Genomic DNA, 25943 nt, shown 5'->3' with positions numbered 1-25943 from the left:
AGGACCCTAGTTTCTGAATTAACTGTGTCAATCTCCATCTTAATTAAGAATTCTACCATATTATGGTCATTCTTCCCCAAGGGGCCTCGCACAACAAGATTGCTAATTAGTCCCTTTTCATTACACATCACCCAGTCTAGGATGGCCAGCTCTCTAGTTGGTTCCTCAACATATTGGTCAAGGAAACCATCCCTAATACACTCCAGGACATCCTCCTCCACTGCATTGCTACCAGTTTGGTTAGCCCAATCTATATGTAAATTAAAGTCGCCCATGATAATTGCTGTACTTTTATTGCACACATCCCTTATTTCTTGTTTGATGCTGTCCCCAACTACTACTGTTTGGTGGTCTGTACACAACTCCCACCAGCGTTTTCTGCCCTTTGGTATTCCGTAGCTCCACCCATACCGATTCCACATCATCCAAGCCAGTGTCCTTCCTTACTATTGCATTAATTTTCTCCTTAACCAGTAACGCCACCACGCCTCCTTTTCCTTTCTGTCTATCCTTCCTAAATGTTGAATACCCCTGGATGTTGAGTTCCCAGCCCTGGTCATCCTGGAGCCACGTCTCTGTGCTGCCAATTACATGCTTGACAAATGTTCTGGAATTTTTTGAGGATGTAACTTAGTAGAGTGGACAAAGGGCGAATCAATGGATGTGGTGCATTTGAACTTTCAAAAGGCCTTTGACAAGGTCCCACATAAGAGATTGGTGTGCAAAATCAAAGCACATTGTATTGGGGTAATGTACTGGCATGGATAGAGAATTGGTTGGCAGACAGGAAGCAGAGAGTCTGGATAAACGGGTCCTTTTCGGAATGAGAGGCAATGACTAGTGGAGTGCCGCAGGGTTCAGTGCTGGGACCCCAGCTCTTTACAATATACATTAATGATTTTGGATGAAGGAATTGAATGTAATATCTCCAAGTTTGCAGATGACACTAAACTGAGTGGAGGTGTGAGCTGTGAGGAGGATGCTAAGAGGCTGCAGGGTGATTTGGACAGGTTAGGTGAGTGGGCAAATGCATGGCAGATGCAGTATAATGTGGATAAATGTGAGGTTTTCCACTTTGGAGGCAATATCACGAAGGCAGAATATTATCTGAATGGCGGCAGATTAGGAAAAGGGGAGGTGCAACGAGACCTGGGTGTCATGGTCCATCAGTCATTGAAAGTTGACATGCAGGTACAGCAGGCGGTGAAGAAGGCAAATGGCATGTTGGCCTTCATAGCTAGGGGATTTGAGTATAGGAGCAGGCAGGTCTTACTGCAATTGTACAGGGCCTTGGTGAGGCCTCACCTGGAATATTGTGTTCAGTTTTGGTCTCCTAATCTGAGGAAGGACGTTCTTGCTATTGAGGGAGTGCAGTGAAGGTTCACCAGACTGATTCCAGGGATGGCTGGACTGACATATGAGGAGAGACTGGATCAACTGGGCCTTTATATACTGGAATTTAGAAGGATGAGGGGATCTCACAGAAACGTATAAGATTCTGACGGGACGGGACAGGTTAGATATGGGAAGAATGTTCCCGATGTTGGAGAAGTCCAGAACCAGGGGACACAATCTTGGGATAAGAGGTAGGCCATTTAGGACTGAGATGAGGAGAAACCTCTTCACTCAGAGAGTTGTTAACCTGTGAAATTCCCTGCCGCAGAGAGTTGTTGATGCCAGTTCATTGGATATATTCAAGAGGGAGTTAGATACAGCCCTTATGGCTAAAGGGATCGAGGGGTATGGAAAGAAAGCAGGAAAGGGGTACTGAGGTGAATGATCATCCATGATATTGAATGCTGGTGCAGGCTCGAAGGGCCAAATGACCTACTCCTGCACCTATTTTCCATGTTTCTATGAGCATCCTCCCACCCTACTTTATCACACCCTATCAGCATATCCTTCTTTCCTTTCTCTTTTTTAAATCTAGTTTCCCTTTAAATGCATCTATGTTATTCACCTCAAGTGCTCCTTGTGGCAGAATTCCGCCTTCTAACCACTCCGTGGGTAAAGAAATTTACCCTGAATTCCCTATTAAATTTATTGGAGACTATATTATATTTTGTCCCCCGTATTTTGGTCTCTCCCACAAATGAAAACATCTTCTCTACGTTTAGCCTATCAAACTCCTTCATCATTTTAAAGACCTCTACCAGGTCACCCCTCGACCTTCTCTTCTAGGGAAAAGAGCCCCCCCGTCTGTTCAATCTCTGCTAGTTATAACCTCTCAGTGCTGATATCTTTTGGTGTAAACCCTTCATACAGAGGGTGAGCTACTGTTAGCAGATTGCGCAGGGGGCGAGCGTCAGAAAATTCAAGAGGGAGTTGCACAGATTTCTGGTGAAAGGGAGAGACTGGTGTTCACTGAATCTTGTGGCCGGCAGGTGGAGTCTTCCTATCATTCCGCTGTCTCCCGCTCATCAGTTCCACTCCAGCCTGTTTATGTGGGTTAAATGCAATGGGTAACATCACAGCACGGAGTGTCAGACTGGGAAACCTGTACTACAATCAACAGGACGACAGAAATGCACTAAGCAGCGTGAAAATGCCGTGCTTTGTATCACTTGTATATTAAACACAGTCCACAGTTGCAGACTCAGCTGGGCACAGAGAGGAAATAGAAGCACGTGACATAATTTATGTAAATTCACCTTCATTACGTAGCAGATGGCAACTCTGACAAAATAAAGTAACCATGCAATATATAGAAAGCAACAAAGCCAGCACAAGCACGAGGCTCTGCGCTCCTGTACAGGAAATGTATAAAAAGAAACAAACTGCAAACTATGCAGCAAGTGTACCAGGGAAGGCAGGTGAATGTTTAATCCAGGTCCCGGCTCAGACCTTTCTCGTTTTCCCCCCTCAAATGCTGGTGGATGTTCCCTGTTTGAAGTGCTTGTTAACGTGAAACAGAATAATGTTGTAGTGGTTGACGGTGAGCAGGGAATGATTCACAGAAAGCGGGCTAGCTCTTGGCTAGTGCAAGGAGCAGGTACCGGGGAGGCTGAGAACTTCTCCAAGTGAGACAGTGCCTGAGAGAGGCTCCCTCCAGGACTCCGGCTCCAGTCTCGGGTTGGCAGAGTGGTCCCAAAGCCGTGAACAGTTTGTGTAAAGGAGACCAGATCGTCGTGAGGTTTCCCCACAATGAGGGGATTCTGCCTCCATCCCCGACCGCTAACCTCTGTCAGAGAGAGGAGACAGTCATCTTATCTGTATGTGCTGGGTTTGGTACCACACCTTGCTCTATTGCCCCTTACACTGATCCCTGGGACTGGTCTGTCCCACGTATTTCACTCTAATAAGGGACATCTACGGATTAAAATTTCCATCATCGCTAACTTAGTAAAAGTATCGGTGTGGCAGAAAAGTGGGCACTGGACTGTTTACTGCTGAAATTAGTAAATATGTTATCCATCAATCAGACTTGTAATTAAATGGTACTGAGCCAAATCCTGATTATATGCTCAGAGTTAGGGCGTAAAGGGTTACTTGGCCAGCAATGAGTTAGGTGGCTTCATCTGTTCGTGGAGTCCCACTGCCACCCATCCCAGCCCCACTGCCCACCCTCCTCGAGACCACCTGACCCCCAGCTCAGTCCCACTGCCCACCCACCTCGACCCCCAGCCCAGTCCCACTGCCCACCCACCTTGAGATCTCCCCGACCCGCAGCCCAGTCCCACTGCCCACCCACCTCGACCCCCCAGCCCAGTCCCACTGCCCACCCACTTCGACCCCCAGCCCAGTCCCACTGCCCACCCTAAGAACATAAGAATTAGGAACAGGAGTAGGCCATCTAGCCCCTCGAGCCTGCTCCGCCATTCAATAAGATCATGGCTGATCTGGCCGTGGACTCAGCTCCACTTACCTGCCCTCTCCCCGTAACCCTTAATTCCCTTATTGGTTAAAAAATCTATCTATCTGTGACTTGAATACATTCAATGAGCTAGCCTCAACTGCTTCCTTGGGCAGAGAATTCCACAGATTCACAACCCTCTGGGAGAAGAAATTCCTTCTCAACTCGGTTTTAAATTGGCTCCCCCATATTTTGAGGCTGTGCCCCCTAGTTCTAGTCTCCCCGACCAGTGGAAACAACCCCTCTGCCTCTATCTTGTCTATCCATTTCATTATTTTAAATGTTTCTATAAGATCACGCCTCATCCTTCTGAACTCCAACGAGTAAAGACCCAGTCTACTCAATCTATCCTCATAAGGTAACCCCCTCATCTCCGGAATCAGCCTACTGAATTGTCTCTGTACCCCCTCCAAAGCCAGTATATCCTTCCTTAAGTAAGGTGACCAAAACTGCACGCAGTACTCCAGGTTCGGCCTCACCAATACCCTATACAGTTGCAGCAGGACCTCCCTGCTTTTGTACTCCATCCCTCGTTATATCTTCAAAGAATTCCAGTAAATTAGTTAAACATGATTTCCCCTTCATGAATCCATGCTGCGTCTGCTTGATTGCACTATTCCTATCTAGATGTCCCGCTATTTCTTCCTTAATGATAGTTTCAAGCATTTTCCCCACTACAGATGTTAAACTAACCGGCCTATAGTTATCTGCCTTTTGTCTGCCCCCTTTTTTAAACAGAGGCGTTACATTAACTGCTTTCCAATCCGCTGGTACCTCCCCAAAGTCCAGAGAATTTTGGTAGATTATAACGAATGCATCTGCTATAACTTCCGCCATCTCTCTTAATACCCTGGGATGCATTTCATCAGGACCAGGGGACTTGTCTACCTTGAGTCCCATTAGCCTGTCCAGCACTAACCCGCTTGTGATAGTGATTGTCTCAAGGTCCTCCCTTCCCACATTCCTGTGACCAGCAATTTTTGGCATGGTTTTTGTGTCTTCCACTGTGAAGACCGAAGCAAAATAATTGTTTAAGGTCTCAGCCATTTCCACATTTCCCATTATTAAATCCCACTTCTCATCTTCTAAGGGACCAACATTTACTTTAGTCACTCTTTTCCGTTTTATATATCTGTAAAAGCTTTTACTATCTGTTTTGATGTTTTGTGCAAGTTTACCTTCGTAATCTATCTTTCCTTTATTGGTTTTTTAATCATTCTTTGCTGTTTAAAATTTTCCCAATCCTCTAGTTTCCCACTAACCTTGGCCACCTTATAAGTATTGGTCTTTGAATTGATACTCTCCTTTATTTCCTTGGTTATCCACGGCTGGTTATCCCTTCTCTTACTGCCCTTTTTCACAGGAATATATTTATGTTGCGCACTATGAAAGAGCTCCTTAAAAGTCCTCCACTGTTCCTCAATTGTGTCACCGTTTAGTCTGTGTTTCCAGTCTACTTTAGCCAACTCTGCCCTCATCCCACTGTAGTCCCCTTTGTTTATCCATAGTACGCTCATTTCTGACACAACTTCCTCACCCTCAATCTGTATTACAAATTCAACCATACTGTGATCACTTATTCCGAGAGGATCTTTTACTAGGAGATCGTTTATTTTTCCTGTCTCATTACACAGGACCAGATCTAAGATAACTTGCTCCCTTGTAGGTTCTGTTACATACTGTTCTAAGAAACAATCCCGTATGCATTCTATGAATTCATCCTCCAGGCTACCCCGTGCGATTTGAGTTGATCAATCGATATGTAGGTTAAAATCCCCCATGACTACTGCCGTTCCTTTTTCACATGCCTCCATTATTCCCTTGATTATTGCCCGCCCCACCGTGAAGTTATTATTTGGGGGCCTATAAACTACGCCCACCAGTGACTTTTTCCCCTTACTATCTCTAATCTCCACCCACAATGATTCAACATTTTGTTCATTAGAGCCAATATCGTCTCTCACAACTGCCCTGATATCATCCTTTATTAACAGAGCTACCCCACCTCCTTTCCCTTCTTGTCTATCTTTCCGAATCGTCAGATACCCCTGTATGTTTAATTCCCAGTCTTGGCCACCCTGCAACCATGTTTCTATAATGGCCACCAAATCATACCCGTTTGTAATGATTTGTGCCATCAACTCATTTACTTTATTTCGAATGCTGCGTGCATTTAGGTAGAGTGTTTTAATCCTAGTTTTTAAACCATGATTTTTAGTTTTGACCCCTCCTGCAGCCCCTTTACATTCAGTGGCCCTTTTTGTTTTTTGCCTTGGGTTTCTCTGCCCTCCACTTTTACTCATCTCCTTTCTCTCTTTTGCTTTTATCTCCTTTTTGTTTCCCTCTGTCTCCCTGCATTGGTTCCCATCCCCCTGCCATATTAGTTTAACTCCTCCCCAACAGCACTAGCAAACACTCCCCCTAGGACATTGGTTCCGGTCCTGCCCAGGTGCAGACCGTCCGGTCTGTACTGGTCCCACCTCCCCCAGAACCTGTTCCAATGCCCCAGGAATTTGAATCCCTCCCTGCTGCACCACTGCTCAAGCCACGTATTCATCTGTGCTATCCTGCGATTCCTACTCTGACTAGCATGTGGCACTGGTAGCAATCCAGAGATTACTACTTTTGAGGTCCTACTTTTTAATTTAGCTCCTAGCTCCTTAAATTCGTCTCGTAGGACCTCATCCCTTTTTTTTTTTACCTATGTCGTTGGTACCAATGTGCACCACGACAACTGGCTGTTCTCCCTCCCTTTTTAGAATGTCCTGCACCCGCTCTGAGACATCCTTGACCCTTGCACCAGGGAGGCAACATACCATCCGGGAGTCTCGGTTGCGGCCGCAGAAATGCCTATCTATTCCCCTTACAATTGAGTCCCCTATCACTATCGCTCTCCCACTCTTTTTCCTGCCCTCCTGTGCAACAGAGCCCGCTGCGGTGCCATGAACTTGGCTGCTGCTGCCCTCCCCTGATGAGTCATACCCCTCAACAGTACTCAAAGCAGTGTATCTGTTTTGCAGGGGGATGACCGCAGGGGACCCCTGCACTACCTTCCTTGCACTGCTCTTCCTGCTGGTCTTCCATTCCCTAGCTGGCTGTGGACCCTTCACCTGCGGTAAGACCAACTCGCTACACGTGCTACTCACGTCATTCTCAGTATCGTGGATGCTCCAGAGTGAATCCACCCTCGGCTCCAATTCCGCAACGCGGTCCGTCAGGAGCTGGAGGCGGATACACTTCCCACACACGTAGTCGTCAGGGACACCGGAAGTGTCCCTGAGTTCCCACATGGTACAGGAGGAGCATATCACGTGACCGAGCTCTCCTGCCATGACTTAACCTTTAGATACCCTTGAATTGGCAACAACAATGTTAACAGATTACTTACTGATATAAAAAAGAAAAGCTACTCACCAATCACCAGCCAATCACTTACCCACTTGGCTGTGACGTCACCTTTTGATTTCTTTCTACTTTTTTGCCTTCTCTCTCCGTTGCAGCTGCACTGGCTGGGCCTTTATAGACCCTCATCAAGACCATCCGACCTTATCCTATGTCTGTAACCTACTCCAGCTCTACAACCCTCCGAGTTCTCTGGGCTCCTCTAAGTCTGGACTTTCGCTCTCCGCCGATTTTAATCGCTCCACTATTGCTGGCCATACCTTCAGCTGCCTCGGCTCCAGGGTCTGGAATCCCCCCCCCAAACCTCTCCGCCTCTGTACCTCTCCTCTTTTAAGACACTCCTTAAAACCTACCTGTTTGACCAAGCTTTTGGTCACCCGTCCTAATACCTGTGATTCGATGTCAAATTTGCTTGATAATCACTCCTCTAAAGCGCCTTAGGATGTTTTACCACATTAAAGGCGCTATATAAATGCAAGTTGATGTCGTTGAACCTCCCAGTCCAGTACCTTCCCACAGGTGGGAAATTTATTACATTATTTGAATTGGGGACCTGCGCCCAATATGGGACCGGACGCAGCGCACAGAAACCAGTGGGCGGAGCCTGCAGTCCTTAAAGGGACCTCACCACAAACATTGCAGGTAAGTTTTAAAACTGATTTTTGTGGGGCCGGGTGGGAGGAGCCTGAATGGAAATGGTTGCGAGGGAAGGACAGGGGCAGGCGTGTCGTCAGCCTGTGTGTATCTAAAACTCGCCCCATAACTTTATTCTACACAAAAAGTTGAAAACGGCAGCCTGTGATGTCAGCCTAGATAGTTTTACAGTATGTGTGTGACAATGCTGTGTCACCCCCAGTGAGGTTATTCCTTGATTTAAAGAGCGGAGAATGGAATAGGAACAAACATGTTCAGCTTTAATCTACTGACATCTCAAACAGCAGCTCCCAGGTTTTACTCACACAGCCCTCTGTTATCTTACACCAACATCTTTATCTAATGAAACTTTTGGCTCGTTAATATTGTTCTTGTTACACATCCCTCGGTTGGTGGTTGGTGTCTGTTTGCTCGAGCCTTCGCATCCTGTGTGTGTGTCTAGTTGGTTTTTTGCATACTTTTATTTTTCAGTTCCGCCAACTTGCTGGTTACAAAGTTCCACTTGAAGCCGGGGTCGCTGGGCTCCTCCAGGTTGGTATACTCGCCGGAACTGGGCATGTTCTCCGCCCCACCACCCTCGCTGTGTGTGGCACTGGGGGCCTCGCCCTCTCCTGCGCCTGCGCCCGCGCCTGCACCCTCGCTGCTCCTGTTGGCCTCGGAGGTCTGGTTCCACTTGGTGGCGAAGGTGTCCCAGAACCCCGTCAGTTTCTTCTCGGGGCCGGGCTCTTGTGGCGCCGGCTCTGAAAGGACACTGGAGACGAGAGAGGAAAATACAGGGTCGTCAACTCTCCAGGGCTATCCTGGAGCCCCCCACAATTAAACACCAACCTCCTGAACTCTGCCGCCAGCAAAAACCCGGGAGAAAAGTCAGAGCGACGTTAAAAGTAATTGTATGGTTTCATTTTACTTGATTTTTTTTTTGTTCGTTAGCTATAAATATTTTGGCGGTAGGGGAAAAGGCAGTTTAACATGGTGGGGCTTATAGAGGTGGAAGGTCACGTGATGAAACCTCCAGGAATACACCCAACCAGAGTTGGCAACCCGAGGAAAATGGGACAGAGCTTCGATGGAAGACGAGGGATGCGAGGAGCTGCTGTCCTCGTGTCTGCTGGTCGATGGATCAGATTGGGTTTCATTTTGACATATTTTAAATTAACCAAATCTTACAATTCCATTAAAATGCAATTTCCATCAAACTCTTGCGCACGGCTGGTTATTTTTGGAAAGTCCTTAGCTCAGTGGTTTAAATTATTTATAATTCTTAAAATGAGTTTCAATGAGAGATCAATCGAGCACTGTGTTAAGAATGTTATGCAGCAGAGCAAGCCAGACCAGCCCAGCTGAGGCCAAGCAACCAGTTTTCACGGGTGAACCTAGACCACTGTTGAAAGGATATCCCACCTTTGGGGGCATCACAACTCTTTTGATAGGACAAAATATACATTAAATCTGGGGGACACTCCAAACATTTTTCAAGGCCCTTTTTTTTTGTTTTTTTGTATGTTTTTTTGGGGGGGGGCACTAAAATCATAATTTTTACAAGTGCCCCCTATAAAAGGGGAGGGGGACACTAAAAACCCGGCAATTAAAACAAATTAAACTTTAAAACATATAAAATCAAATTAAAATTTGGTTGCCGGGGGTGATGATGCACTCCAGTCCCTCCGGCGCCCACCTCTCTAGGAAGGCCGCGAGCGTACCAGTGGACACCGCGTGCTCCATCTCCAGGGACACCCTGGCCCGGATATAAGCATGGAAGAGAGGCAGGCAGTCAGGCTGAACGACCGCCCACTGCCTGGACCGGCTGATGGCACCCTTGGCCGTGCCCAGGAGCAGTCCTACGAGGAGGCCCTCGGACCAACCCGCTCCCGTCTGTACAGGGTACCCAAAGATCAGGAGTGTGGTGGGGGCATCACAATTGAGACGATCCTGTCCTCAGCTGGTGATCCACACACTCCCATCCCAGCTGGAGTCACCCGACAGTTGTCAGCAGCAGTAACACTGCTGCTCCTGCTCCCGCTGAGATCAGCTATCAGCACTGAGCCAGGATAGAACCTGTCACTGCCCTGCTTTGTCCGTAGTTCTTGTTTAGTTTTGGGCATGGTGTAAATTGACAACCTTTGATGAGAGTGAACTGAGTTCACTATGAACGAGACTGTTGCACAGTCCACACTCACTGTAATGCTAACCAGTAGTCTGTTAAACAGGGACCCAGGCTGATTCTTGTGATGTGTAACATTTAAACCAATCTTGTTTTAAGTTGTGAGGTTTGATTTGCTTAATTTGATAGTGTCAGCTGTGGCTCAGTGGGGAGCACACTTGCCTCTTAGAAGGTTGTGATCGCATAAATCTAGGCTGATACTCCAGTGCAGTGCTGCACTGTCAGAGATGCCGTCTTTCGGATAAGACGTTAAACCGAGGTCCCGTCTGCTCTCAGGTTGACTGAAAAAGATCCCATGGCACTATTTTGAAGAAGAGCTGAGGAGTTATCCCCTGTGTCCTGGCCAATATTTATCCCTCAATCAACATAACAAAAACAGATTGTCTTGTTATTATTACATTGCTGTTTGTGGGACCTTGCTGTGCGCAAAATTGCTGCCACGTTTCCCACATTACAACAGTGACAACACTCCAAAAGTACTTCATTGGCTATGAAGTCTTTGAGACATCTGGTGGTCGTGAAAGACACTATATAAATGCAAGTCTTAATTTGTCAGGAAGAGAGGCCATTGGGAAATCTTCAAAATTGATAGCAACTAATAATGAAATGGGGATAAGCTGCACCCACGGACTCTTGTCTTCTAAATTATGAAGGGTTTTAACAGAGTAAATAAGGTGAAACTTTCGACCGGCAGGGGGGTTGGTAACCAGAGGAGCCAGATTTAAAATAATGGTAATACTGTATAGTCAGAGGGGAGACGAGGAGAATTATTTTTACAGAGAAGGGGAAAATTGCAGGGCTATGGGGAAAGAGCAAGGTGGGACTAGTTGGATAGCTCTTTCAAAGAGCCGGTGTAGGAACAAAGGGCCGAATGGCCTCCTCTATGCTGTATGATTCTATGATAAGATGCCAAGAGTCACCTTTGGAGTGAAGCACCTGTCCGAACTTGTCACCGAGCCATGAATTGATTGAGCCTGAGCAACATAAGAACATAAGAAATAGGAGCAGGAGTAGACTATTCACCCCTTTGAACCTGCTCTGCTATTCAATAAGATCATGACTGATCTTCTAAATCAACTCCATATTCCTGCCCTATCCCCATATCTCATGATTCCTTTAATATCCAAAAATCTATCGATCTCTGTCTTGAATGTACTCCATAACTGAGCCCTCTGGGGAATATGTCTTGCCCCTTCGCTTGGGTTTTACAGCAATTAAAAAACTCCTTCTATTCTTCCCCAGTCAGTCTGGTGAGAGGTTAGGTGAAGAACCTGCTCCCTTGCCTCTGTCACTACTGCTTTGAGCAGCCGCTGCAAAGTTGACGAGACTGGGTGACATTTGACTGTCCCTCGGAGCCGCTCTCCTGCAGGGTTGGGTGGGGAAAGCTCGGCTTTCACTCAGTGCCCGCGTTCATGGAATTGTAGAATCTTACAGCTTAGAAGGTGGTCATTTGGCCCATCGTTCCTGTGCCAGTTCTTTGAAAGAGTAATATGGTATGACAATGTCTCAACTATATGGAAAGGCAATCAATGGGCTAATAAAATACTGCCACATTCAGTCAGAGCAGTGGCATGTGTGCTGGTGTGGTGCTGAGTCTGTACAATGTCAGACCCCTCTTCCCCCCTCCCTGCCCCCCCCCCAAATGGAGCACTGTGTGAACTTCTGGTACTGAAGGGCTTCGGTAAAAGGGCTAGGGTACTAGGTGAGATCCATCAATCGGAGAGTGAGGGTATTGGGGGAGGGGAATCAATGGGGGAGCGAGGGTACATGGTGAGGAGATCAATGGGAGAGTGAGGGAACATGGTGAGGGGATCAATGGGAGAGTGAGGGAACATGGTGAGGGGATCAATGGGAGAGTGAGGATAATAGGGGAGGGACATCAATGGGAGAGTGATGATAATTGGGGAGGGGAATCTGGGAAAGTACGGGCACTGGAGTTATGGACGTCAATGGGCTGAATGGCCTTTTCTTCTCTCTGCCTTCAGGCATTCATTTTATGTTATTTTATTATATATAATAAACTGAATTAGCTTGCACTTTGTCGGTGTGAAGGTGGAGTCTACTCACTGTTCAACTGGGGCGGTGTTCTCGGCTGGAAGTAACTTGTGTTCATCGTCCTTGTTGAAGAGCGAGGACATACATTTCCATCCCTTCGCACTGGCCCCTTGTACCTGCAAACAGACAAACACCATCACTAGCTCTGCTACTGTCTGTCTATCCTTCTGTCTGCTAACGGAAAGATGGACAATGAACTGGCCTGACCCACATACCACCTTTCTCTGCCTGCAACAGAGCGGACACAGATGATGTTATGGAGGTAGAAGTAGGCAGGCTTGGTGAAGGAGAGGATATGGGGTCAGAGCTCAGCTCAGCGTCAAATAGAATGCTGAGATTACAAACAGTCTGGTTCAGCCTGAATCAGTGCCACGGAGAGGGATGGAATCAGTGACTAGTGAACGGAGTTTGTGTCAGGCAGGAAGATAATGGCTTCAGACTTCCCACTGTTTATTTAGCTTATTCAAGACTGGATATTGGACAAACAGTCTGACAATACAGAGATAGTGGAGGGGTTGAGAAGTGATAGTGAGGTAGAACTGGATGTCGTCAGTGTACATGTGGAACTTGACGTGTTTTTGGATGATGCTGCTGAGGGGCAGCGTGTAGTTGAGAAATAGGAGGGGACCAAGGATAGATCCTTGGGGGATTCCAGAGGTAACGGTGGGGAGCGGGAAGAGAAGCCATTGTAGGAGATTCTCATGCTACGGCTGGATAGATAGGAATGGAACCGGGGAGGGAAGTCCCACCCAGCTGGACAATGGAGGAGAGGCATGGGGAGAGGATGGTGTGGTCAACCGTATCAAATATTGCAGGCAGGTTCTAAAGATTGAGGATAGTGCACCACGCTCACAATCACAGAGGATGTCATTTGGTCTGCTTACCTAAGGAAGGATATACTTTCCTCAGAGGGAGTGCAACACAGGTTCACTAGACTGATCCCTGAGATGAGGAGAGATTGAGGAGACTAGGTCTACATTTTCTAGAATTTATAACAATGAACATTGATCTCATTGAAACATATAACATTCTTCCATGACTTGACAGGGTAGATACTGGGACGTTGTTTTTCCTGGCTGGGGAGTCTAGAACTAGTGGTCACAGACTCAGATTAAGGGGTCAGCTATTTAGGATTGAGATGAGGAGAACTTTCTTCACTCAAAGGGTTGTTTATCTTTGGAATTTTCTTCTCCAGAGGACTGTGGATGCTCAGGCTTTGAGTATATTCAAGACAGAGAATGCTAGATTTTTGGATACCAAGGGAATCGAGGGATATGGGGTTAGGTGGAGTTGAGGTAGAAGATCAGCCATGCTCTTACTGAATGGCAGAGCAGGCTTGAAGGGTTGAATGGTCTACTCCTGCTCCTATTTCTTATGTTCCTATTTGTGCCCTAAACTGATCACCCATCTCTCAGCTGTCCTCCCTCCAGAGGCTGCCTGCTGACCTTGGACATCAGGCACGTAAGAAACAGCTTGTTTTTGTCACAGTAAATGTTTTCACTGCTTCAAACCACAAAGTGATTGCTATAGATGAGAACAGGTGCGTCTAAAAACCTGAGAATGGAGGAACGAGGTGAATCAGTGAGTCAGTCTTTCATCTCAAGGACCAGTGTTGACATCAAGGGGATGAAAGAGTCCTCTATCAGCTAGTTGTAAGGGTCTTCATTGAATCATAGAAAAATTATGAGACAGAAGGAGACCATTCGGCCCATCGTGTCCGTGCAGATCGAAAAAGAGCTACTCAGACTAATCCCACCTTCCAGCACTAGGTCCATAGCTCTGTAGTGCAATCCAAGTACTTTGAGGGTTTCTGCCTCTACCACCCTTTCAGGCAGTGAGTTCCAGATTCCCACCACCTTCTGAGTGAAGAAATGTTTCCTCAGCTCCCTTCTAATCCTTCTACCAGCTACTTTAAATCTATGCCTCCTGGTTGTTGACCCCTCTGCTAAGGGAAATAGGTCCTTCCTATCCACTCTATCTAGGCTCCTCATAATTTTATACACCTCAATTAAATCTCCCTTTAGCCTCCTCTGTTCCAAGGAAAACAACTCCAGCCTATCCAATCTTTCCTCATAGCTAAAGTTTTCCAGTCCTGGCAACATCCTCATAAATCTCTTCTCCACTTTCTAGTGCAATCACATACTTCTTGTAAGGTGGTGACCAGAACTACACGCATCACTCAAGCTGTGGCCTAATTAAGGTTGTATACAGTTCTAGCATAACTTCCCTGGTCTTGTATTCTATGCCTCGACTAATAAAGGAAAGCATTCCGTATGCCTTTTTCACTACTTTATCGACCTGTCCTGCTCCCTTTAAGGATCTGTGGGCATATACTCCAAGCTCCCTCTGTTCCTCCACACCACTCCATATCCTCCCATTTATTGTGTGTTCCCTTGCCTTGTTACCTCTCCCCAAATGCGTAACCTCACACTTTTCCGGATTGAATTCCATTTGTTACTTTTCTGCCCAACTGACCAGTTCATCGATATCTTCCTGCAGTCTAAAGCTTTCCTCCTCAAATGTCAACCATACGGCCAATTTATGTATCATCAACAAATTTCTTTATCGTGCACCCTACATTTAAGTCTAAATCAATAATATATACTACAAAAAGTAAGGGACCGTGTACTGAGCCCTGTGGAACCTCATTGGAAACAGCCTTCCAGTCACAAAAACTCCCCTCAACCATTACTCTTTGCTTACTAACACTGAGCCCATTTTGGATCCAATTTGCCACTCTCCCTTGGATCCCATGATGTTTTGCATGATGAGAGATTGGCCCATTGAGTACCCACTTCAGTACTGGCCCCGAATTCAGCATCACTCAGAGAGGCAAAAGAACCCAGCGTTAGTTCAATATTTCTGTAACTTTATTTAAAAGGGAATTGGATAAGTATTGGTAAAGGAAGAATGTAAAACGAAATGGGATTAGAGTGGGGAGCTCCAGCAGAAGAGCCAACACCAGCACAGGTGTGATAGGCCGAATAGTCTCCTGCTGTGTTGGATAGTTGATGAAAAGTTGGCAAAACAACAGAAATTAAAACTACTATGGGATATGGAGCAGAGGGAGATTTACTCTGTATCTAACCCGCACTGTACCTGCCCTTGGAGTGTTTGACAGGGCAGTGTAGAGCGAGCTTTACTCTGTACCTAACCCGTGCTGTACCTGCCCTGGGAATGTTTGATGGGGCAGTGTAGAGGGAGCGTTATTCTGTACCTAACCCGTGCTTTACCTGTGCTGGGAGTGTTTGACGGGACAGTTTAGAGGGAGCGTTACTCTATACCTAACCTGTGCTTTACCTGCCCTGGGAGTGTTCATTGGACAGTGTAGAGAGAGCTTTACACTGAGAGTGTTTGATGGGGCAGTGTAGAGGATGAAGACGGGATCAGGTCGATTTCTGATGCTCCCCACAGTTGGATGGCTGGCATCACTCAGTGCTAAGGTTCACCCATGTAGTGAACATTGGAGGAAGGTGAAAGCCCAGAGAGAGATGGCGCCCATACCCTGGGGAGAGTCTGCCCATGGGGACCTGTACCCCGTGGAGAGTCAGTGCCCATGGGGACCTGTACCCCGTGGAGAGTCAGTGCCCATGAGGATCTGTACCTCCGGGGAGAGTCAGTGACCATGGGGACCTGTACCCCGGGGAGAGTCAGTGCCCATGGGGACCCGTACCCCGGGGAAAGTCAGTGCCCATGGGAACCTGTACACCGGGGAAAGTCAGTGCCCGCAGGGACCCGTACCCCAGGGAGAGTCGGTGCCATGGGGACCCGTAACCCGGGGAGAGTCAGTGCCCATGGGGATCCGTACCCCGGGGAGAGTCAGTGCCCGTGGAGACCCGTATCCCAGGGAGAGTTGGTGCCATGGGGACCTGCACTCCAGGGAGAGTCAGTGCCCATGGGGACCCGTAACCCGGGGAGAGTCAGTGCCCATGGGGACCCGTAACCCAGGGAGAGTCAGTGCCCATGGGGATCCGTACCCCGGGGAGAGTCAGTGCCCATGGGGACCCGTATCCCGGGGAGAGCCAGTACCCGTGAGGACACATACCCCAGGGAGAGTCAGTGCCCATGGGGACCTGTACCCTGGGGAGAGTCATTGCCCATGGGGTCCTGTACCCTGGGGAGAGTCAGCGCCCATAGAGATCTGTACCCTGGGAAGAGTCAGTGCCCGTGGGATCCTGTACCCCGGGTTGAGTTCGGTGCCGTGGGGACCCGTACCCCAGGGAGAGTCGGTGCCTCTGGGTAGAGAAGTATTGGAATTTATTTTTGACATTTCTTTTGTGAAGAAGGTGGAATCTCCTGAAGGAAACAGCCTAAATGTGATTGGATCTCTCCCGGTTCAGAGGGAGGGGCAACTTGTGATTGCGTTCTGTTTTTTGTTGTATTGAAACAGGACTCTGAGCCCATCAGACCCACTCCCTAAAACTGAGACCTGCTGCTGTTAAATATTTCAGTGAAATCTAATGGACTTTGGTGAGGGATTATATCCAATAAATTATGTAGCACCTATCTCCTTTCTTCTACTGTAACACAAATATGTCATGGGTCAGTGATCAGTGTTACTGGGCTTTTAAAGAGATACCGAGCATTTGGTCAGTGTTGAGACAATTCACTCCCCACGTTGAGGCTCATCACACGACTACCACATTTGTACCCACAGTGAGGGCCCCTCATATCTGTGCCCAGACTGACGGCCCCTCACACCTGTGCCCGCACTGACGGCCCCTCAGACGTGTGCCCGCACTGACAGCCCCTCACACCTGTGCCCGCACTGACGGCCCCTCACGCCTCATCATCATCATTGGCGGTCCCTCGAACGAGAATGACTTGCTTCCACATGATTTCACAGATGTTTCAATGAAGGACCTGATAATCCAGTCCTGAACTCCAATTGAAGGTGTGGAAGATGACTGTGTATGGAATTTTTTAACGTGTGGTGACCGTTGCACATCAGTTACTACACGGGCTTGACAGAGCTAGGCCTTTATCCAGTGGCAAGGGTTAACCAGGACGACTGGGGACCTGCTCTGCTGCACGGACCTAGAGCGCACACATATCGCAGTGTGGGCTGGCCCATGCTACCCCTGGGCCCTCGACTCTTGTGCCCCTCACTCCTGTGCCCGCACTGACGGCCCCTCACACCTGTGCCCGCACCGATGGCCTCTCACACCTGTGCCCATACTGACGGCCCCTCACATCTCAGCCCACACCAATGGCCTCTCACACCTGTGCCCGCACTGATGGCTCTCACACCAGTGCCCATACTGACGGCCCCTCACACCTGTGCCCGCACTGATGGCCCCTCATACCTGTGCCCGCACTGATGGCCCCTCACACCTGTGCCAATACTGACAGCCCCTCACATCTGTGCCAATACTGACGGCCCCTCACATCTGTGCCAATACTGACGGCCCCTCACATCTGTGCCAATACTGATGGCCCCTCACACCTGTGCCCACACTGACGGCCCCTCACACCTGTGCCCATACTGACGGCCCCTCACACCTGTGCCCGCACTGACGGCCTCTCACACCAGTGCCCATACTGATGATCCATCACATCTGAGCCCACACTGTAGCCACACTTGTATACTCACCTAATGACACTGCGATAAACTCAGTTATTGTTACAGTAAGAAGCAGCTGTCAATGGTTCTCGGCAATAATTGAATCTCAAGAGCCTGCTGATATTCTTTGGTGTTTTTTGCTGATTTAAATGGCATTTTCAGACTTGCTCTCTTAAATGACAGCCATGTAACTTACTGCCAGCCCTCTGTTATCCCATTATTTCCTTGCTATGACATTCCCTCTTTTCCAGAGACGGTGACTGCAGGGGATGTGCGGGGTGTGGGAGTGTTGGGGGGTGGGGGAGAGGACGTGTGGGAGGGCAGGCGGAGTGGGGATATACAAGCACTGAAAGCTCGCACTTCTACGTGTGAGTTTGGCAATGCGTGCGTGCGGGAGGAGGGAGCTAATCACAATCTTGTCCTCCCAGGGAGGCTGGGGTCAGTGCACTGGAGTCAGGAGCAGGAATGCTGGCTGTTCTTTCCCTGTAATCCAGAGAGACTCAGCCAAATGTAGCTACCTAACACTGCCCCAGCCGTGACTGGTCCAACTCTAACCTGTGACTCTCCTGGTCTGTGTGACTCTCTACTGTAAAGTTTGGTGCATTCAACTTGTGAGCCACCTGGGCTGCTTCCTATCATCCTCCATTGAAAGACAAATGGGCAAGAAAGGAGTACAGTCCAAGAATGCTGATGGTTAATGTTCGCTCAGTAACCTGATGATAGATGGCTGTGCAGAGAGGGTACCTGACTGGAGAATTTTAGCTATGAGAAAAGATTGGATAGGCTGGGTTTGTTTTCTTTGGAACAGAGGAGGCTGAGGGAAACTTTATTGAGGTGTATAAAATTATGAGGGGCCTAGATAGAGTGGATAGGAAAGACCTATTTCCCTCAGCAGAAGGGTCAACAACTAGGTGCATAGATTTAAAATAATTGGTTGGAGGTTTAGAGGGGATTTGAGTGGAATTATTTTCACCCAGAGGGTAATGGGGGTCTGGAACTCACTGCCTGATTGGGTGGTAGAGGCAGAAACCCTCACCACATTTAAAAAGTACTTGGATGTGCACTTGAAGATCGTAACCTACAAGGTTACGGACCAAGAGCTGGAAGGTGGGACAAGGCTGAATAGCTTTTTGTCAGCTGGCACAAAAACTATGGGCTGAATGGCCTCCTTCTGGACTGTAAATTTCTATGATTCTATATGTTGAGCCTTTCAGGAACCGTCACAGCTGCACAGCTGTAATATCCTCTCTAGATCTGAGATTTCAGTGTTTATTGAACTGGCAAATTGGCAATGCCCAAAGCATACCAGCTTGGTGAACTGGCAGTGCCCAGAGTATACCAGCCTGGTGAATTGGCAATGCCCAGAGTATACCAGCCTGCTGAACTGGCAATGCATAGAGTATACCAGCCAGGTGGATTGGCAGTGTGCAGAGTATACCAGCCTGGTGAACTGGCAATGCCCAGAGTATACCAGCCTGGCGAACTGGCAGTGCGCAGAGTATACCAGCCTGGTGAACTGGCAATGCGTAGAGTATACCAGCCCGGTGGACTGGCAGTGCGCAGAGCATACCAGCCTGGTGAACTGGCAATGCCCAGAGTATACCAGCCTGGTGAACTGGCAGTGCGCAGAGTATACCAGCCTGGTGAACTGGCAATGCGTAGAGTATACCAGCCAGGTGGACTGGCAGTGCGCAGAGCATACCAGCCTGGTGAACTGGCAATGCCCAGAGTATACCAGCCTGGTGAACTGGCAGTGCGCAGAATATACCAGCCTGGTGAACTGGCAGTGCCCAAAGTATACCACTCTGGTGAAATAAATGCATGCGAGGGTATACATAGCAGGAAAGGATGAACCGGCTGGGTCTCTTTTCGCTTGAAAAAAGAAGGCTGAGGGGTGACATAATAGAGGTCTTTAAAATTATGAAATATTTTGATAGAGTGGATACAGAGAGAGTGTTTCCACTTGTGGGGAAGAACATAACTAGAGGCCATCAATATAAGATAGTCACCAAGAAATCCAATAGGGAATTCAGAAGAAACCTCTTTACTCAAAGAGTGGTCAGAATGTGGAACTCACTACCACAGGGCATGGTTGAAGCGAATAGTATAGACATATTTAATGGGAGACTAGACAAGCATATGAGGGAGAAGGAAATAGAGGGTTAGGCTGATAAATTTAGATGAGGAAAGACAGAGAAGGCTCGAGTGGAGCATAAACGCCGGCTTGGACTGGTTGGGGCGAATGGCCTGTTTCTGTGACGTATATCCTATATAATATGTAATCCATATGATGGGTAAGAAATGAATAATTTGTACCTTTTTAGCCAACTGTGAGACAGAACTGGGCCCTTCCTCCGCAGTCACATCCATCACAGTGTCATTGTTCTGAAAGAAATGTTGGGTTTTTATTTGACAAGTTAGATACCAAAAACCTGCAGCACAATTTCCCCATTTCAACTGCTTAATTAACACCTTCGGAAATGCACCTTAATGTTTACAATTGCTCACAGTTTGAAGAGTTTTAATCAATGATCCAATGTTTCATAAGTGCAGTAAAACCTTCATCTTCCCGGAACAATGCTGTAAACTCAAGAGACAAAACACGAGAAGTTTTTGACGATTTAACAGAAAATGCTGGAAATACTCAACAGGTCAGGCAGCACTTTTCAACACTTTGCTTTTGTAAACTTTCCAGACCCTGGGCATTGCCAGTTCACCAGGCTAGTCGACCCTGGGCATTGCCAGTTCACCAGACTCTGGGCATTGCCAGTTCACCAGACTCTGGGCATTGTCAGTTCACCAGACTCTGGGCATTGCCAGTTCACCAGACTCTGGGCATTGCCAGTTCACCAGACCGTGGGCATTGTCAGTTCACCAGACCCTGGGCATTGCCAGTTCACCAGGCTAGCCGACCCTGGGCATTGCCAGTTCACCAGACTCTGGGCATTGCCAGTTCACCAGACTCTGGGCATTGCCAGTTCACCAGACCGTGGGCATTGTCAGTTCACCAGACTCTGGGCATTGCCAGTTCACCAGACCGTGGGCATTGCCAGTTCACCAGACCGTGGGCATTGCCAGTTCACCAGACCCTGGGCATTGCCAGTTCACCAGACTCTGGACATTGCCAGTTCACCAGACTCTGGGCATTGCCAGTTCACCAGACCATGGGCATTGTCAGTTCACCAGACCCTGGGCATTGCCAGTTCACCAGGCTAGTCGATCCTGGGCATTGTCAGTTCACCAGGCTAGCCGACCCTGGGCATTGCCAGTTCACCAGACCCTGGGCATTGCCAGTTCACCAGGCTAGTCGATCCTGGGCATTGTCAGTTCACCAGGCTAGTCGCCCCTGGGCATTGCCAGTTCACCAGGCTAGCAGATTCTGGGCATTGTCAGTTCACCAGGCTAGCAGATTCTGGGCATTGCCAGTTCACCAGGCTAGCTGACCCTGGGCATTGCCAGTTCACCAGGCTAGCTGACCCTGGGCATTGTCAGTTCACCAGGCTAGCAGATTCTGGGCATTGCCAGTTCACCAGGCTAGCTGACCCTGGGCATTGACAGGCACTGCCTGGGCTGCTGAGTATTTCTTGCATTTTCTGTTACCTTGAAGAAGTGCTTGAAGAGTCGCGTCACATACCTGCTCTTTGATTTCCTCCTCCTCCTCGTCAACAGTGAAACTTTTCAGCACTTTGCTCTTGTAAACTTTCCAGATTCCCTGATTCATTATGTTGGTTCTTTGATCCTTACTTAAGAGAAATCTTGAGCTGTGTTGTCAGAAGCCCATTAATGTGGGCAAGGGCTGAGTCTAGAGCTGGACCTAGTACCAAACACTCAGGGCCCGGGGCATCGCAAGCTCGGCTGTGAAGGTGAAGACAGTTATCCTTTCGAGTCTGCCTTCTGCCTCAGGCGCCGATTCAAGGCAGATTGAGTGGGCTGTTTGACTACAGCAGGTTACATTAAAATTTCAGTGTGATGGAGACGCGCATGTGACCTGAAACTGCCTCCAGCGAGCACACCAGTGCCTGTCGAATCAGAGACGGCCCAAGATTATATTTCTTCATAGCCGAGATGTGCGGGGAGACCAAGACTGTAGTTTCGGACCAGACTCAAATATTGTTTTAAAAATAAGGGAATTGTGAGATGTAGGAACGTTGTACATTCCCGAAGTTTCTGACTGGGTTTAATTGTTAGGCTACATGTCTACACTTGAATAAAATAAATGTAATCTCCGGTCTCGTTCTAACCCTGGACACCTGATGATCTATCCCAGAATATGTTTTGTCTTTTTAAAATGCACATTTTCCAACACGGCGATCTCTCGTGCTCTGTGCACCGCCAGAATTAGCAATATTGACCGGAGTCTCTGTTTAGACATCAGAGACAGGACCAGGGAAAGAGTCTCTCTCTCTCGCTCTCTCGGCTATCTCCTTGGCTGGCCGCTTCCTACTCAGTATTAACAAGCAATGTCTGCTCAGCCAGCTCACTGACACATGCCACATGCAGACTTGAGGGTCACGAACTGTGATTGTCGCTGCAATGCCTGAAACTAGGATGGCAACATGAGGCTTCAGGGAGTGATCGCATTGACATCTCCGTGACCCCGAAGCCCAGCTCTGTTCAGAGTAGCTCAAACATATTGCCCAGAAGGGCTTCCAGATTCACAGATTTCCCTGAAGTTCAGGAGTTGTGGAAGCCTCGCAGTAAGTTAGAAAGGTGACACGCTCATGCTTATGGACAACGCCTATCATGCACCTCCATTCCAGGGTCATTTGACTTCAACTCTTAGCCAATCATTTCCGCCTGATTTTGAAGAGGAATGTGTGAAGCCACAGTTAATGATTATTGCATCAAACCCTGGTTCGTGAAGTCATGACATGTCCCAACATAATCCTTGGGACAGCTCTTGCATTCCAATTTCCAATGGGTTGAATGGATGGAACACTCCCCTCTCTATTTCTATCCCCTATCTCAAGCTGCAGTGTTCTAACTATAGCCTCACCCACATCTTGTACTGATTCACCACCACCTCTTGTCTTGTAGTCAATGCTTCCGTATATAAATTCCAGAACTTTCATGTTTAAAGAACTTGCATGTATATAGGGCCCTTCATGGCCACAAGGCGCCGCCGAGCTCGCCATCTCCCACGGGAAGGGCCGAGTGACTGGCCACCAGCTGCATGGTCTGGTCCTCAAAGGGGGTGAGGGCTTCACAGGTGGGGATGCTTCCTCTGGCGACCCGCCTTTGTTGGGGTCTCTGCGCCAATTTCTCCCGCGAGAAGATGGAGTGAATGAGGGTAAGGCTGGCAAGGTTGAGGAATGCCTGCCAAGTGGCACGGGAGAGAGGTGGAGTAAGAGATGTGGAAGAAGGGCTTTTAGGGTTATGCATGTGAGTAACTGTTGCGAGGAGAACTGGGTAACAATAGTGCAAGATGCTGAGTTAGAACCCCCCCTTAACATGTGAGCACTGTGACGCGTTCACTGTACAAGTGTTGCTTTAAGAAGGCGAAGAGTGTGCAGGGTGCTACCTTGCTAGCTGTGGTGGGATGTGGAGCTTTTTGAAGCTGTGTACTGCAATTCTGGGGGGTGGGAATTGGCATTTAGTATCAATCCGCCCCTTCCAGTCAGCACATTTACACCCTGGGCAGAGCAGGGGTCTGGGTCTGTTGCCTTCAATTTCCTTGAGGGGATCTTGATGGTCTCAATCAATGAAGTTCTGCGTTCTTCTTCTCTGGTCTTGCTGCTCTCTGGATCCTGCTGGGGTCAGAATTCTGTACAAGTATTAATACAAATATCATAAGAAATGCGGTGGCGTTACTAGAGAGTGAAGCGAGAGAGTCCAGTCTGCAGCTGAAGAGCGCAGGCTCCGCTGTTTATTTGAAGGCTCTACAGAAGTAGTTCAGCTGTTTCACCCCGGTTTTACACCAATGATGCACCAATGGGAATGTAAACGAGCAGACCCAGGAAACACGCGTACCCTCCTACCCTTTGCAGGCCACATTTTCTTTGAAGGGGCGCTATTGGCGTAACTCAATTCGAGGAAAAATCTGGGCCATGCGGTCAGACTTGGCAGGTTGGCGGGATGCACGATTGAGACACATTCGGACAAAGCAGAAACAGGTTGGGAGTTACAGGAACAGAAAGGTTGCAATCTGCTCCATGTTTGAAAGTATGGCGCAGATTCATTTTTAAAGGCGACCCGAGTTCTGTACATTTTAAGGGAAGGAGTAATGTCCCACTGTTAATCAGCAGGGCAAGTGCGAGTAATACCATTTTAACGAAGTTTCTCTTTTGGAGCCACGCATCACTCTGTGTGTGTTGAGTTGATCATGTTATGTGTGCCAATATCACATTACAATCGTTTGCAGTGTCACCACTCCGCGCTTAGCTTCAGGTCTGTGTTCACCCCCGGTTAGGAAACTGACTTCAAACCAATGGTTCCTGAATTCCGTTAGTCCCTCGCAGTGAGGGACTCCCACAGCTGTCGGATTGTCACCAGCAACCCAGCCGAAAGCAAAGCGATGCGAGCTGCTTTTGTCTGTTTGGTTTACTCCCTGGTGTACTGTTGCAGCGAGCTTTCAGCTGACACGAGTCACAGATAGTCTTACAGATTCAGAGAATCACGACAGGCGGCTTTAAATAACTCTATACGAGTTACTTTGTTCCTATGCTGCCAGAGCCAATTAAACTTTTATTATGCGCGGTTCTTTGGTTCAATTTATGTTACTGAAGAAATACCTTCAAAGGTAAGATTGTGTGTGGCTGTGTAGAGACAGGTTTGCATTTAAGCCTCATCACATCTCCCGAAACATCTCAAAGCACTTCATACATCATGAGTAACTTTGGAAATAGAATTGACACTTTTTGAGAATCTTTCGCATCTTCGGGATTTCCCAAAGCGCTTCGCCAATTAATTCGTTTTGGAGTGTCCTCGCTGTTATTTAGGGAAAATGCAGCAGACACTTTGCGGACAAATCTCACAAATGGCAATTGAGGTGAATGAACATTTCATTTGTTTCTGGCGATATTGCTTGAGGGAGGAATGTTGGCCAGGCCACCAGGAGAACTCCCTGCTATACTTCAGATAGCCCCACCCCGGCAGATTTATCCCAGGATCAACACATGTGAATGACAATAACTCCCTCAGCACTGGCGTGGTGCTCAAACCCACAAACTTATATTTCAGAGGCAAGAGTCTGGAATAATTTAGTGCAGGATGCTATGATGGGGATTGTAGGCTATTTCTGAATGTATGGTCCTTATTCATGTGGTTGAGTGATTTTAATAATTGTACATAAGAACATAATAGGAGCAGGAATAGGCCATACGGCCCCTCGAGCCTAGTCTGCCATTTAATACGATCATGGCTGATCCGATCATGGACTCAGGTCCACTTCCTTGCCCACTCCCCATAACCCCTTATTCCCTTATCGGTTAAGAAACTGTCTATCTCTGTCTTCAATTTATTAAATGACTCAGCTTCCACAGCTCTGAGGCAGCGAATTCCACAGATTTACAACCCTTGAGAGAAGAAATTTCTCCTCATCTCAGTTTTAAATGGGCGGCCCCTTATTCTAAGATTATGCCCCCTAGTTCTAGTCTCCCCCATCAGTGGAAACATCCTCTCTGCATCCACCTTGTCAAGCCCCCTCATAATCTTACACATTTCGATAAGATCACCTCTCATTCTTCTAAATTCCAATGAGTAGAGGCCCAACCTACTCAACCTTTCTTCATATGTCAACCCCCTCATCTCCGGAATCAACCTAGTGAACCTTCTCTGAACTGCCTCCAAAGCAAGTATATCCTTTCTTAAATATGGAAACCAAAACTGCATGCAGTATTCCAGGTGTGGCCTCACCAATACCCTGTATTATTGTAGCAAAACTTCCCTGCTTTCATACTCCATCCCCTTTGCAATAAAGGCCAAGGTTCCATTGGCCTTCCTGATCACTTGCTGTACCTACATACTAACCTTCTGTGTTTCGTGAACCAGGACCCCCAGATCCTGCTGTACTGCAGCACTTTGCAATTTTTCTCCATTTAAATAATAGCTTGCTCTTTGATTTTTTTCCTGCCAAAGTGCATAACCTCACACTTTCCAACATTATACTCCATCTGCCAAATTTTTGCCCACTCACTTAGCCTGTCTATGTCCTTTTGTAGGTTTTTGTGTCCTCCTCACACATTGCTTTTCCTCCCATCTTTGTATCGTCAGCAAACTTGGCTACGTTACACTCGGTCCCTTCTAACAAGTTGTTA

General features: G+C 47.8%; 1 protein-coding gene across 2 annotated transcripts; it reads right to left on the bottom strand.

Moving 5' to 3' along the window:
• Positions 1-8171: 8171 nt before the first annotated feature.
• Positions 8172-24005, bottom strand: LOC139279327 (uncharacterized protein C1orf232). 2 transcript variants are annotated; one of them, XM_070898448.1, is made up of 4 exons: positions 23952-24005; positions 20005-20073; positions 12138-12241; positions 8172-8660 (listed from the first exon to the last, which is right to left on the bottom strand). In XM_070898448.1, exons 1-4 carry the CDS (start codon positions 23952-23954, stop codon positions 8348-8350), a joined length of 489 nt encoding a protein of 162 aa, XP_070754549.1. In that variant the 5' UTR covers positions 23955-24005; the 3' UTR covers positions 8172-8347. The 2 variants fall into 2 exon arrangements, with proteins under 2 accessions (XP_070754549.1, XP_070754548.1); XM_070898447.1 differs by lacking the exon at positions 23952-24005 and adding an exon at positions 21323-21584.
• Between the last annotated feature and the right edge of the window lie 1938 nt (positions 24006-25943).

The sequence above is a fragment of the Pristiophorus japonicus genome, chromosome 14 (assembly GCF_044704955.1).
Source record: "Pristiophorus japonicus isolate sPriJap1 chromosome 14, sPriJap1.hap1, whole genome shotgun sequence".
NCBI lineage: Eukaryota > Metazoa > Chordata > Chondrichthyes > Pristiophoridae > Pristiophorus > Pristiophorus japonicus.
Note: the sequence above shows the minus strand (reverse complement) of the source record. Positions and strands in the feature narration are given on the sequence as shown.

Coding starts and splice junctions, on each gene's coding strand:
- LOC139279327 (XM_070898447.1), bottom strand. CDS start 21,409: ATGAATCAGGGAATCTGGAAAGTTTACAAGAGCAAAGTGCTGAAAAGT. Junction 12,242..20,004: donor TCTCACAGTTGGCTAAAAAG/GTACAAATTATT, acceptor GTCTGTTTGCAG/GTACAAGGGGCCAGTGCGAA. Junction 8,661..12,137: donor AACACCGCCCCAGTTGAACA/GTGAGTAGACTC, acceptor TCTCGTCTCCAG/TGTCCTTTCAGAGCCGGCGC.